General features: G+C 41.8%; 1 protein-coding gene across 7 annotated transcripts in view; it reads right to left on the reverse strand.

Moving 5' to 3' along the window:
• Positions 1 to 5001: 5001 nt before the first annotated feature.
• Positions 5002 to 14191, reverse strand: part of GRID2 (glutamate ionotropic receptor delta type subunit 2) — an 802847-nt gene continuing 793657 nt past the window's right edge. The window contains exons 16-17 of one of the 7 annotated variants that reach the window (XM_083571110.1): positions 13426 to 13503; positions 5002 to 7734 (exon numbers count right to left, since the gene is read on the reverse strand). In XM_083571110.1, coding sequence (XP_083427236.1) covers positions 7312 to 7734; positions 13426 to 13503 — 501 coding nt within the window. In that variant the 3' untranslated portion in view covers positions 5002 to 7311. Of the gene's footprint in view, positions 7735 to 13425; positions 13504 to 14191 lie in introns of those variants that run through there. The other 6 variants (XR_014538422.1, XM_083571111.1, XM_083571113.1 and 3 more) reach the window with 6 other exon arrangements.

Below are 14191 nucleotides of genomic sequence, written 5' to 3' on the forward strand. Positions count from 1 at the left end.
AAAGCCAAATTTTTAAATTTTGTTGGGGGAACCCATACTTCAAGATCCAAAGGGGGATTCAAATCATCTTCTTATTACTGCGTTAGTGTCCAAATCAGTCCCAATCAGTCCAGACAAAGTTTCTAATTCTATCCAGTCTTATCTTGGTGTTTCCACATCATATCTTGTTCATATAATTTCTCTTTTTCTTTTACGATCTCTTCTGTTAGTCTCCTTAAGCCGATAAGCAAATATAATAATCCTGTGTGAATTTCCCGTTCTTCCAATCTAAGTCCAGATGGTTTCCATATATCTCCTTCGTAGATAACATCACTCTTTCCATCATAAATCAGGCATTTTTCGCTCTTAAATCCCACGGAGGAGTTAATCCATGATATGTAAACAGCACTATTTCTCTCTTTCTCCTCCCAGACCCAAGAGCTCCAACAATGCCTCCCAAGATGGCGACGGCATTTTTAACTGCGTCATTCCAAAACTCTTAACTTTCCAGCTTCGTCTTGAAACATTGCTTTGGTTCGAAAGTTTATCTCCACACAGCCTTAAATCACAGCTTAAGTCCTTAAAGTTCTGACTTATTAGGGGAGGGGATTCTTGTTAAATCACGTAAAAAGGAATGGAAGGTTTTTCCCCCCTCCCCCCTCAGTCATTTGCAATACCGTATCTTGTCGTATCTTCTCATATTTTATTCTTGCCTTGTTATCAGAGATCTCTTATGTCAGCAGTCTTTACTCCCCCTTTTTCCTTGAAGTATGTGCAATTTATCTCGTCCAAATTGTTTCTTTTGAAGATTCTTGCAAACTAGAGGCGCGGATCAGAGACGGCATCAAGGAGTGCCGGAATCCCACAGGAGGGCTTTGTGCCTAGTGCCCCCACCCCCACAAATTCGGGGGTGGTATAGGGCACAGCAGGCAAGGGCCGTCCCCCCCATAATCCTGGGGGGGTTAAGGAGGCTAATTACCCCCATCATAGCCTCCAAATTACCTCGTGTGGGTCGGAGAGATGTTATTGTCAGCCATCTTCCGATGCGCCACCTAGTGGCCCCCCCATAGCTAAGTAATGTATCAAACCTGACCGCCTTCTCTGAAATCCAGGTAATGGATCTGCTCAGTCCACTTAAAAATACACACTAGCAAAAGCAGAAAAAGTCTATCTGAAGTGCATTGGGAATAAAGGATATTGCTGTTGTTGTTTTTCCTGCACAGAATAGAAGGACACTGGTTTTTTCTGGAACTGCTTCTGCTCTCTTGTTGCTACCCCCTAAGCTTGTTCACGCATATATGTTCACGCATATTTAATGGCTGCAGCCTCAAATGGCAACTTGCATGTGCTAAAGAGCAATCACAGGTCACGTACCACAAATATCACTGCAGTCCCAAACATGCCCTCCCTTCCTATGTAGTCTGTTCACACATTTAGCTGTGAGTCATCAGGTACTGAGGAATAAATGATTTTTGTGTGTATGTATGTATGTACTTAAGAGAATTAGGGCTGTGCTCATCTCGCTTTATTGGCTGAGGGAGCCGGCGTATAGCTTCCGGGTCATGTGGCCAACAGAACTAAGCTGCTTCTGGCGAACCAGAGCAGCGCACGGAAACACCGTTTACCTTCCTGCCAGAGCGGTACCTATTTATCTACTTGCACTTTGATGTGCTTTCGAACTGCTAGGTGGGCAGGAGCTGGGACCGAGCAACGGGAGCTCACCCTGTTGCGGGGATTCGAACCGCCGACCTTCTGATCGGCAAGTCCTAGGCTCTGTGGTTTAACCCACAGCGCCACCCAGGTCTTAGTACGCCAGCTCCCTCGGCCAATAAAGCGAGATGAGCGCCGCAACCCCAGAGTCAGTCACGACTGGACCTAATAGTCAGGGGTCCCTTTACCTTTAATGGTATTACTGATTTATGCCTGCAGTGATTTAAAAAATCTGCTGGGCAGCTGTACCACAACGAGCCTGCCTTGCCCCATTTTGCCAATCTCCCACCTCCATGTTGCATTCCTGTGAAACTTAATCTCTCTCTTAGATGCCTTTCTGTGGTGGCAGCCAAGCACAGTCCAGCCTTGCACACAACCACTGCTGCGTTTGATATAAAGTAGTTTTGCTTAAGCTTATTTTTCTCCTACTTTTCTGCGAAATAACGCCACTCTGATACAGTTAACATAACAGAAAGCAAGATAATACAAACAAGCCAACAAACATAGTCCAAACAGTTTTACTTTAAAGGAAACAATTCTCTTGGGTAGAGTGTTTTGCTACTGAATAAGCAACCTGATCTACAGTCAGTTAATATAGATTGCTTGGCTTTAAGCCAGTTTTAGGTTTCAAACACATTTACATTGGAGCAAGTACCACTGAACTCAGTGGGAATTACTTCTGAGTAGGCATGCAAAGGATTGCACCGTTGATTCATTTAGTTCAAGGGTGGGGGCCAGTGGTCCTCCACATGTTGTTGGGAGTGCAACTCCCATTTCACCTGACCATTGGCCATGCTTTCCGGGGCTGATGGGACTTGGAGTTCATCATCTGGAGGCCTGCTGGTTAGTCAGCCGTGCTTTCATTAATGTCCAAGGCTGAACAGCAGCCAGTACTATAGATCAGCTGCTTAACCCAGTCCAGGGAAGAACAGGCAACACCTTCCCTATGCAAATTAGATGCTCATCAACACTTCCTCTTGTCCCACTGCTTTCCCCCAGGGAAAGCCACTCTTTTGCACTCAGCAGGAAGAAACAGCAATTTGGATTTTCTCTGGACTGCTGCACTAAAGAGTGTTTTCCCTAGGAAAGGAGCAGGGGCAAGGGGAAAATCCACTCTGACCCAAGCAAAAGTCCTCAATCACCACAACTGCTGCATCTGAACATTGAATCAAAGACTAGGGACTACAGTAACACTAGCGTTCTTTCTTGGTCTTCTAAATTATCCTGCTTGGGCTGCATGTGAACACCTGGACTGAAGTCACTCTGCTGATGTTCTGAAACTGCTGCCATTTTCCTGCTTCAAGTCATCATGGGCTCCTGGAAATGTTAGCCGAAACACCATTAGTCATGCACCAGAGACACACACCAGCTGATTCATGGTAGCCCCAAGGTTTACAGGAGGAAGTGCTGGATTTCCTCCTTTTGTGGCAGCTATTAATATTGGATGTGCTCTGATTTATTTACAGTGGTACCTCGGGTTACATACGCTTCAGGTTACAGACGCTTCAGGTTACAGACTCCGCTAACCCAGAAATAGTACCTTGGGTTAAGAACTTTGCTTCAGGAGGAGAACAGAAATCGTGCTCTGGCGGTGCAGCGGCAGCAGGAGGCCCCATTAGCTAAAGTGGTGCTTCAGGTTAAGAACAGTTTCAGGTTAAGAACGGACCTCCGGAACGAATTAAGTACTTAACCCGAGGTACCACTGTATTTCAAAGCCCACAACAAATCTGTTCTGTAGGCAAAAAGTTTGTCTTGCTTGTTCACCCTGAACACTTGAGTAGTTAGAATCGGGTTGTTTGTCTACTCTCAATTATTCTAGTTTGGGTAGCCTTTTTTTTTTTTTTGTCTATCTTGTTGTTCAGGTTTCTTGCTCTGGTAGGGTCAGGGAGAACCTTCTTTAATCCTTTAGTTTGGGAAGACTTTGTTTCATTTTTCTCCTCTTATGCTGTGATTTTGCTATCCTGTTTCATTGCATGTTATTGAACTTACCTTGTCTCTTTTGTTGTATTAATATACCATTCACCACTTAGGGACCTTTGGGCTGAAAAATGATATATAAATCAATCAGCCTAGAACTACTACTAATGCTATGATTATGAGATTATTCTGGGCATTCCACTTCTAGCGCATGCTGGATCAGGGAATCACAATGCGTCATTGCTCTGTCTGCTGGGGTGCTGTTGCTATCCATATTGGCAGAAAATTGAGGGGGGGGGGAGATTATTATTATTTTTATAGTGTCTCTCTACTCCAGTAGGTATTGAGCAATGGTGGTATTCAAAAATCAGGGCAGCCTGATTTTTCACAGCACATCCCAATGCTTCTTGCCACACATAATGCAAGAGTTACTGGTTTAATGGATCGTCTCATGAAGATTTTATTTTACCACAAGTATTTTGTTGGGAACTAACCCAGTTGAGAGCACAGCTCATTGGCTTTTTCTAAAGGCACCTTGATTGTAAATATTAATTAAAAAAACAAGGTATTAATAGACATGGTTTGTTTATTATTATAAAAAACATTCTTTATTAAATATTAATAAAGCATTTTAACCTGTAGCTATCCCTAGAAATAAGGAAGTTCACAATACAGCAAGCTAAGAATTCGCTGGATTCATTCACCAGAAATAGTGCGAATCCAATGGGAAAGTCCTACTGCACAAAAGGGATGGACTCAGAAACTATTTCCTTCTATTTTAATATGATTAGAGCCAAACTAGGCAAGGTAACTTGGGAAACGTGGGGTTTTCAACCTTTGCAATTCTGTTATAAAGGTTGGAATGCATTTGTGGGAGAGGATCAGAGGGCTGCAAATCGCAAATGTCCCTGAGCTTTGAAACTGGAAGTGAACCTGAAAACAAGTGGTGGACTTTGGACTCTCAAATTTCAGTGGCGTCCTAGGCAATACTAAAATTTGGTGCCCCCCCTCTCTCATGCCCCATTTTGGGTGCTCCCAACAGCATGGTGCCTAGTACAGCTGCACTGGTTGCACTACTCTAAAACTGACTCTGCTGAAAAGTAAATCAGTCTCAGAGAGCAGGAATTTTTAGTTGAATAATCAACAGGTGGTGTAAGGCATTGAGTACCTCCTTCTCTACACACCTTTTAAGCTTACCCTGCAAATGATCCCTTGGCATTGCATTTGTGTTGCCTTGGCAAACAACGGACTGGAGCCATGCATTTGATAAGCTAACAGCTGGCTCTACCCCTACCTGGCTCCAGGTAAACATGCACTGGGACCTTGCAGAGGGTATGCTTGGTGGCAGTGGTTTCTTCTCACATACAGGGTAGTCAAAACAAGCAGAGAGGCAAGTTTAGAAAACAATTTTATTAGACAAATTATTTAGACAAATTATACACAGAAAGCTCTGCCACTTGTAACTGAGGCCTCCAAAATGTGTTTTGTGTATCAGTATAATAGGCAACACATTGAAATAATTGGTTTATCACTAAAATCACTGCAACATCTGGTATATCCCTCTAGTTTGTTGTAAAGAAATTTCTTTCTGTCTTTCTTCTTCTTCTCCTTCTTCTTCTTCTTCTTCTTCTTCTTCTTCTTCTTCTTCTTCTTCTTCGAAAAAGTCAGTTGTGTAGGAGCTCATGAATGTTACAAGGGGAAACAAGTTGTGCATGCTTTTAAACACTTGTACCCTAGAAACAAAATGGCCTTTTGCATGATAAGAAAATTGTTCTGCCTTACACAGTAGACAATATTATGAAGATTTCATACAAAAAACAGTGACAGTACAAGATGCTTTCCCAGAATAGAATTAAGCATCAAAATAGAATAGATCTGAAGAATATATCTTGAAATTTCTCCTAAAGCAGATCACCTAAGTTGCTTCCTATAATCAAGGCCTAGTCACATAATGGAGTTAGGTTAAAATAAGTATTAAAACAAATTAAAAATAAAACACGGGATAAGTTGGCTCGCTTTCTACTTAATCGCATTTTAGTTTTTAAGGATTACAACTGAAAGCTCATTTTACAGATCTAAACAGGTAAGAGTGTTAGCTTCAAAAATGCCGCCGTGCCAAAGGAGGCACTGTTTTCGCCGTCATCAGTTTATCGTTCTATACAATTGGCACTCACGTCAAAAATACATCTATAATTGAATATGTAATAAAGATTTAAACAAGAGATCATTCTTTTGTTTCCCTCCCCTCTCCTTTATATTCTTGGAGTAACACAGGATTGCAATTAAGGCCACACCAATATTTCTCGACCGCTGCCATCCTCAAACTCTCACACCACACTTGCAATGATGGATAGTATTGATTTCGAAGAGCATTTATTAACCTTCCATGATCTGTTTTTCAAGCCCTTGGGAACTGAAAATCAGCTGTCCCTCGATGTATATGTGTGTGTGTTTTTACCTACCAGTTTTTTTCCATTTTGTCAAAAGTAATTCCAAAGTAATAGATGATTAAGGTAACCCTTAAACACAGCTGAATAGCCAATGCAAAAGCCTAAATGAATGAGTTACACATCTAGGTACAAATGTTACATTGCCCTGGATGTTCTAATAAAATAAAAGGCATTAAATATCAAACAATGCAAATAACATTAAGCCACCCTTCCTTTTCTTTGCGGAAAACCCCCTGTCCTGTACATCTTTCCAGTATACAACACTTTTTTTTAACTAAAGCTTTATTAGACAAATTGCAATAGCATCAGCTTCCGTTTTATTAGATATATACATGAGTACATATATATATACATATACCAAGGTATATGTGTATATATATATATCTATGTATGAGCTACTAATTTATTTAACAGAACAGAGGATTCTGCCATATGATACAGTTTACTGTACATAAGGAAAAGAAAACCTTTGAAACACTGTACAATCACATAAAGGTCATATGCACTGTTGCAGTGCAAAAAGGAGATTTAACTGTAGTCTTTACTGGCATAGCAATGGCTTCTTGAAATCCTACAAAATTGCATTCTCATATTAGGTGGCCTGAATGGTCTCCCCCTTCTCTTTCTCCTTTCTCTCACCCCCCCCCAAACTGTAAATACTGCAAGGTTTGCCTTTGGTCCACAGTTAACAGGACACAGAACAGCAGTGAAGCACTGGAATGGATGCAGCAGAACACAGAGAAAAGACTGAAGTTATTGCAATTGTATAAAAACTCAAAGGCGAAACAATACAAAGGTCTTTCAGTGAAATAACCCCATATATTTGATACAGGCTCAGTGTCTGTTTCCTTGTCTTCAAGTTTATGAAATGCTGTACTAGTAGAATGTTAGGGAAGTGGCAGACCTGTTTGTTTTTTTAATGGTGGCTCAGTTGAAGTTACTTCAGAGTAATCCCACTGGCCAGAATGAGTTGATTTGATGGTTTACAGAGTTGGGGCCATAATACATTCTAGAAAGCGCTTATTCCAGAGACACACCAGTTGAGCTAATGGAGCTACTCTAGAGGAGCCGGACTGAAAACCATGGCCTCAAGTAGAGAGAAAGCGAAAAAGAGGAGGGGAAGGATAGTGAGTTGTTACTAATACTCCTGATTTCTTTTTAAAAAGTTACATCCATGTTAGTCCCACAAATATCACAGCTGCTCCTTGCAAAGGGAGTCCTAGAAAGAAACAGTGACAAAACAATGTCTGAAGCTTTATATGGAGGTGCCTCGGTCTGGGTCGTTACCGATGTTGAGCCCTAAGGTCGGAGTTGGTTGATAGGGAATTGAGGACATCGTTTTGATGGGACTTCTGAAAAAGCCCCCATTCGGAGCCCTGTGCCTGAAAGGGCCAGTTCGGTGTTCAGGCACGCTGCCAAAAGAGAATCCAGAAGCAGCTTTAGCTGAAAGCGTACGACTAAGAGTCTGGATCTGTTCTGGTATGAAGGTTGTGGTAGTGATATGAGTGTTCCTGAAGTCACTGATCTGCTCTAGTGCTTGACGCGTGGGCAAAGTATCAATGTCCAGGGGAGTCAAGTCTATAGATGAGGTGGAAAACTGTTTATGGGGGCTCTCGTCATCTGTGCAGAGGCTGTTCACACGTCTATGGAGATGTTCCAGATCAATTTCCTTGTCATCCTGGAAGGCAAAAAGAGGAAAAACAACAACAACAACAAATCACTCATTGCCACCTTTTTCTAGACAAAAAAAACACCCAGAAAGATTTTCCACAGAATAATAATCAGAACTATTCAAATAAAGAAAACTAGGCTTGCTGCACATCAGTTAAAAATAAGAGAGGCTCAACAAGTTCTTTGCTGAACCATCTAACTGGTTTAAGCAAAACCGGCAAAAATGGTGCCTGACTTTGCAACCGCCAAGGCAGAATGCAAATAATCTGTGGTAAATCTTTCTTACAGGGTGAGTTGTGTGATTTGGATGGCATACAAGTGCATTCTCCCTTTCCAAAGCATTCATCTTTACAATTTAGCCTCTTGAACATCTGGCTGCAGATGCTGCAGAGAAATGCTTGTTGGAAGATGAGGATTTGGAAGTAGGATGCTCATGATTTAGACCAATGTTACATGGATAAGAATGACTTTTGTGTAATGAAGATGAAGCACAGTGAAGTGTTGAATGACTGGAGAAGATTGTGAGAGCTGCTGGCTGTAGATCACACATTGCAGTTTCAGTGTGATGTACTCTTTTGTTTCGCGTTGGAAGGGCAGTGCTATAGTATGACAGTTTAGGCAATTGCCTCTGACTCCTTTCAACTCTTTGCCAGCTCTGGGAAGGTATTGGAAGTGAGAGGACATGAGTTCTAAGCAGTGCTGCTATCTGACATCACAAGGCCCATGTCCATCCAATCACCCTTAGCTTCCCATCCATTACTGTGATGGGTATTTAGCTATTGATCCACAAAAATAACAGCAACCAAGCTTAGGGTCAAAAACCGATTGGCTCAGAATAAGTTATTGGTACTGGTGGTGCTGGATTACCCAATTGGCAGACTAACTGCATGCTTAAAGGTAAAGGTAAAGGGACCCCTGACCATTAGGTCCAGTCGTGACCGACTCTGGGGTTGCAGTGCTTATCTTGCTTTATTGGCCGAGGAAGCCGGCGTACAGCTTCTGGGTCATGTGGCCAGCATGACTAAGCCGCTTCTGGCGAACCACAGCAGCACATGGAAATGCCGTTTACCTTCCCGCAGGAGCGGTACCTATTTATCTACTTGCACTTGATGTGCTTTCGAACTGCTAGGTTGGCAGGGGCTGGGACCGAACAATGGGAGCTCACCCCGTCACAGGGATTCGAACCACCGACCTTCTGATTGGCAAGTTCTAGGCTCTGTGGTTTAACCCACAGCGCCACCCGCGTCCCTTAACCACATGCTTAGGGCACAGCAAAATAGGGGCACCCTACTCCAAAAGAGACTATTTTTTGAAATGATTTGATGTTAAATATTTCCCCCTAAAAAACATTGGAGTGTTGAAGTAGTCATCGTGGGGAAAATCAGAACTTTGTTAGACTTCCTTACACTCCGCTCCAAACTCTTTACTCATTTTACTGTTCTCTTTTTATTACTTATCCCACCTCAACCAGGAGGTGTCATCCTAATGCAGATAGAAACAACGTGAGGAAACCACACACTGTCATGTGTTGCACATGACATACATGCATATATGTTTCAGCACACATGCAAATTTTGTGCCATTTTGAAAAATAGAATTTTATTTTACAACTTAAAAGTATTGTTTTTATTTTGAATTACATATGGCTGGGGCATCGTAATCTTTTCAGTGCTTAGATACTCTAAAGAACTGAATCACTGTTCTCATTCTCTTGGGAATTTTTAGCTTCGATGCAATAGAAATGTTCAACAGAATTATAGCTATCTTTGCAATCAAGCTTGTTCCCCCACCAAGAAAAAAAGATCTATAAATTAAATGAAAATTTGGAAATGTCAGCAACAAAATTTATTTCTGTAGAAAACCAGAATCTCATACTTTTTCTCCATCTCTCTTTACCTTCCATAGAATTCTCAGTAGCTTTATTAAATATGAGAGACTTAAATTTATCAGCTAGAAGTTTAGATATTTCAGGAATATAAATACACGGCCAGTCAGTCCCTTCTCTCTCCTCTGGGAAAAGCCCCCAAGAGCCGTGCACCCTTTAAAGAGCGTGCGGCTCCTGTGGGCTTTTCCCGCCTGCCTCCTGCCTTCATTCGCTCCATAAGATGCACACACATTTCCCCTTACTTTTTAGGAGGGAAAAAGTGTGTCTTATGGAGCAAAAAATACAGTATATTGGGTGGAATTCAATGCTGTGTTCTTCACATCATCCTGATGGGAAAATCCCACTCTTCTCACACTCCACTTTGGTGAGCTGTTCTGGAGGTTTCCCCACCCCCCACCTTGAGTCAGTTTTGAGGGGGGCAGGAATGTCTGTGTGTGTGTGTGTGTGTGTGTGTGTGTGTGTGTGTGTGTGTGTAGAGCAGGGAAAGCCCCATTGCGTGAGCTGAACTCCTTGTGCAGGGCTTCTGCTGTTGAGGCTGGTTAGCTGAATCCCACACATAACTTCTAATATGCCATATCCACAAACAAATGTGGATTTGTAGAAAATAGCTTTGGCAACACATCTTCCACCCTGTTTGACTTTATGAGAGCCAGTTCGTAAGCTGGTTTGTTGGAAGATATGTTTTAGAATAAACATGAGTAAGGTTGATGGAGTTGCCAGTAGCTTGGCCTAAGAGCTTCAATACAGCCAGACATTCCTTCTAGGTATTAAATGGAATACGACTCTACTTTGAAAATACCAAGCCTGCTAATTCTTTTTTTCATTTTTTTGGATTTCATCATCATAAAGCTTCTGTGACTTTTTATGGAGCATTTCCATATTGTGGGTCGCATCCAGTGCTGCACGAGGGAAGTTCCACTCATGCAATGGGGTGCATGGGTGTAGCCAGGATATCTGTTAGTGGGGGCAGGACTTTGTTAGAGGGGGCAGAACTGATGTGATTGGTCAGTTAGTTCAGTATTTCTATTGTTTTACTTGATCTAGGGGGTGCAGCTGCCCCCTGGTTACACCCATGATGGAGTTTCCCTTCATTTCCTCTCCTTGAGTGCCCTCAAAATATTCTCCAGAGGGTCCTCCAGCCCCCTGGAGCAGATTTTAAGGGTGTGCAGGGGACTCCAGGAGAAAGTTTCGTTGCACAAGTGGAAGTGTGCTCTGTTAGCAGAACAGCAGAGTTTGGCATGACCCATTTGGCTTTCTTCAGCGACTGCTGGGCTTTTGTAGGTGACTAGAATGTTGACTTGCATGGCAGCTACCTGCAAGCTAGATGTTAACTGTGCTGATTGCTGCTAGTTTAAATGTGCAGTAACAGTCAAACAGCCAGCAGTGGCAGATCCAAACCCCCACGATAAGAGGTATCTCTTCTGTGAGTTATTGCCTGCATATAACGGGGTCTCTGGGAAAGCTGATATCTGGAAGTATCCCAAGTATCACTAGCAGTTGGCTTGTCCCTGTTCATCCTCTTAGGGCCTTTCAGCATGACCACGATTATGTGTGTAATCACTGTGTTTTAATTTCGCATTTGCGTGGTCCATGTAATTTCCCTCAAGGCTGTGTTCTGTTTAGGGTGGAGCGGAAGGCTAGGTGCAAGAGACACAAGGCAAAACAGTACAGGAAAAATATGGGGAAATGGAGACAAAGATCATGGGGAAATTGTGGAGGGGGGAACTGCACAAAAGAATATTAGAGACAGGAAGTACTGTGTGCTTTGTGTAGAATGGTCATGGAGAAATAAGGAAAAATTGTGAGCCCTTGAGATCACATGCTGAATTTCACATATTGACTGGAACAAACTAGCAAGATCTTTGCCTGCTGTGCTCTAGTTTGCTGCTCCTTTGAATCGTGTTGCCTGAATAACAACAACTCAAAGCAGCACCTATTGGTGTTTTTTGCTGAATTTTCAGTAGGGATGGGAAACCTGTGGCCCTCTGGAGGTTGTTTGATTCCTGCTTCCATAAGCTCCAACCAGCATGGCCAATGGTCAGGCATGATGGGAACCGTAGTCCAACAACATCTGGAAGGCCACAAGTTCCCGAGCTCTAATTTAAATGGAAAAGCTCTTATATTTTGAAATAAAATGTGACTCATGTTAAAACTAATTTTTTATTTAATATTTTTGTAAGTAATGCTAGATGCCTAATTATAGTAGTTGGTTCATTTAGTAGCAGAACATGCTTATTTAGTACCAGCAGTACTAAATATTTATTTAGTACTTATTTAGTACATGTATATGCTTAATTGAATACTTTGGAAGAAATAACGTGTTACCCTATTTAATATTTTCTGGTAGTCAATATGCCAGAGATTCTGTTATTCACTTGGCCAAAAGCAGGACTGCAGTGACTCCACTGAAGTTACTCTAAAATATGATGACTTGCTCATATTTTTCCTTGTTTTGTTTTCAAAGCAAAAATTTCTGCAAAATCCCTGCAAAATTCAGTATAAACACCTGTATGTTAACTCCACTGATCACTGACTAGTAGAAAAGTAAACAGAAAGATGAAGTAATTATAAATAATATGCACTGAACATGTATTGACTCTGTACTGTGTGCACTTTCCAAATTAATATTGAGCTTTGCTAATATAACCTTTTTCAGAACAGGAGATCTGTGAAAACTAAAAGCCCCCTTCTGTGTTACTTGCTCAAATGGGCAAAGGATGGAGAAAGGTAATATGGGGCCAGGGCTCTGGTTCATCCATTATTATGCATGGATCGCCTTGCCTCAAGACATGTAGGGTTCTCTGGATCCAGGAGCCCTGATTGTAAAGGTGTGTGCATTCATAAAGGTTTCCCTGCCTCAGACATCCATGGTAATATTAGTGTGGATGGCAGAGGAGAAGCCATGTACAATCAGAACCAGAAGCATAGTTCCACAGTCTCTTTCTACACACTTTTCTATACACTTCAGGTGAGTAGCACCAGGGGCAGGGGCATGCCTTATTCTTTGGTTACTATTTTTTCACTAGCTGCATTGTTTCCCCATTTCCTACCACATCTTTGAAGTGGTTAAACTTAAAGAAACCAGATCCTCCAGGTATTTATCCAGGGGAAACCTAACTGCACATACTAATTCATTTACAAATTTAGAGCCTCATGTGTGCAGTGTTGTGTGCATGGAGCTCCTGTATGTGCAGGCTTCCTCATTAACTTACACAAACGGCAACTCTGCACATGTACCCTCTGTACATAGGAGATTGCCCCTTTGGTGAGATAATTTGAGAAGACTGAACTCCTAGTATGCATTGGAACCTTCATGTGTGATTCACCTATATTCACCACCTTTATGATAAGAGTTTAAAATCCCATCATCATGCAACTGTCAGTCTGAATATATAGCAGTACATATTTGTACTATTTTGTTCTGAATTTCCATATGTGAAAAAGAATGTGGTTGATGCATTATCAACGTGGCTGGTCTTCCGATGGTGACAAATCATATGAGTGCCGTACCATGTGGTATACTGCTTGTGTGTAGCAGTATCAAATGTGGGTCAGGCCAGTATTAACCACATCAGTGCAACCCTTCATTTCCAGTCTCTTTGCGTGTGCTGCATCAACATATTTAAAATTAGCCTGCATCACATGGGGCCACTTCACACAAACAACATGCCATACAATATGGCAGCCATACAATTCTTGTCTTGGTGGGATCCACACTGCACTAGTACAGGAAATGTGGGCCTAAGTTTGAAAGCTTGCAACATTTAAAACAATTCGTTGGTCCAACAATAGATGAATTAACTCAAGACTGACCAGATTTTGACTCCAAAATTGTATTTCGTCTGGAAATATGCACTGAAGATCCCCTTCATCCTTTGCCACGCTGTTAATCTTTCAGCATAGAAATAAATTTACAGTGACACTCTCAATACTTACACTAGTCATGGTGAAATCCACTTTTTTATTTTGGCCATTACTGATGTCTCAACATGTATCATTCTGTGATGGCAGAGATGTCTCGAGACTTAGCAGCAATAGTGATAGAGGTAACAAAGTAAGATAGGCTCTAAGTCTGATAAGTGATAAGAGATCTGCCTTAAAAGAAGTTACTCTATGACAGCCTACTCAGTCTCATGCCCTCTAGATGTTTTGGATTACAGTTCCCTTTATCACTGACCATCGACCATGCAGGCTAGTAATAGATGGGAGCTGCAGTCTGACAATATCTGAAGGGCATCAGGTTGGGGAAGGCTGCCCTGTAAAATGCAGAACAGCCATGAGCTAAGACCAGAAGCAGGTAAGAGGAAAACAGTCCAAATAATGGTCCAGTTAAGCAAATTGTATAAAATTAGAATATTGCCACTTTCATTTTTCATTGTAGCTCCAATGTTGGACCTGTAGCATTTTCACAAGTGTTGCTAAGAACACCCTTCCTCCCTACAACTACCCGTTTTGAATGTTGTGATAGAAGCTAGAAAGTGGGCCATTTTAATATAAAGGTGACTCAACATTGCCTATTTGTTTCATTTGATGTATGGGCAAGCAATGCAAAAACCCATTTGTTTCTAAATGTCTGCTG

This window comes from Podarcis filfolensis, assembly GCF_964270895.1.
Source record: "Podarcis filfolensis genome assembly, chromosome: 9".
Lineage (NCBI taxonomy): Eukaryota > Metazoa > Chordata > Lepidosauria > Squamata > Lacertidae > Podarcis > Podarcis filfolensis.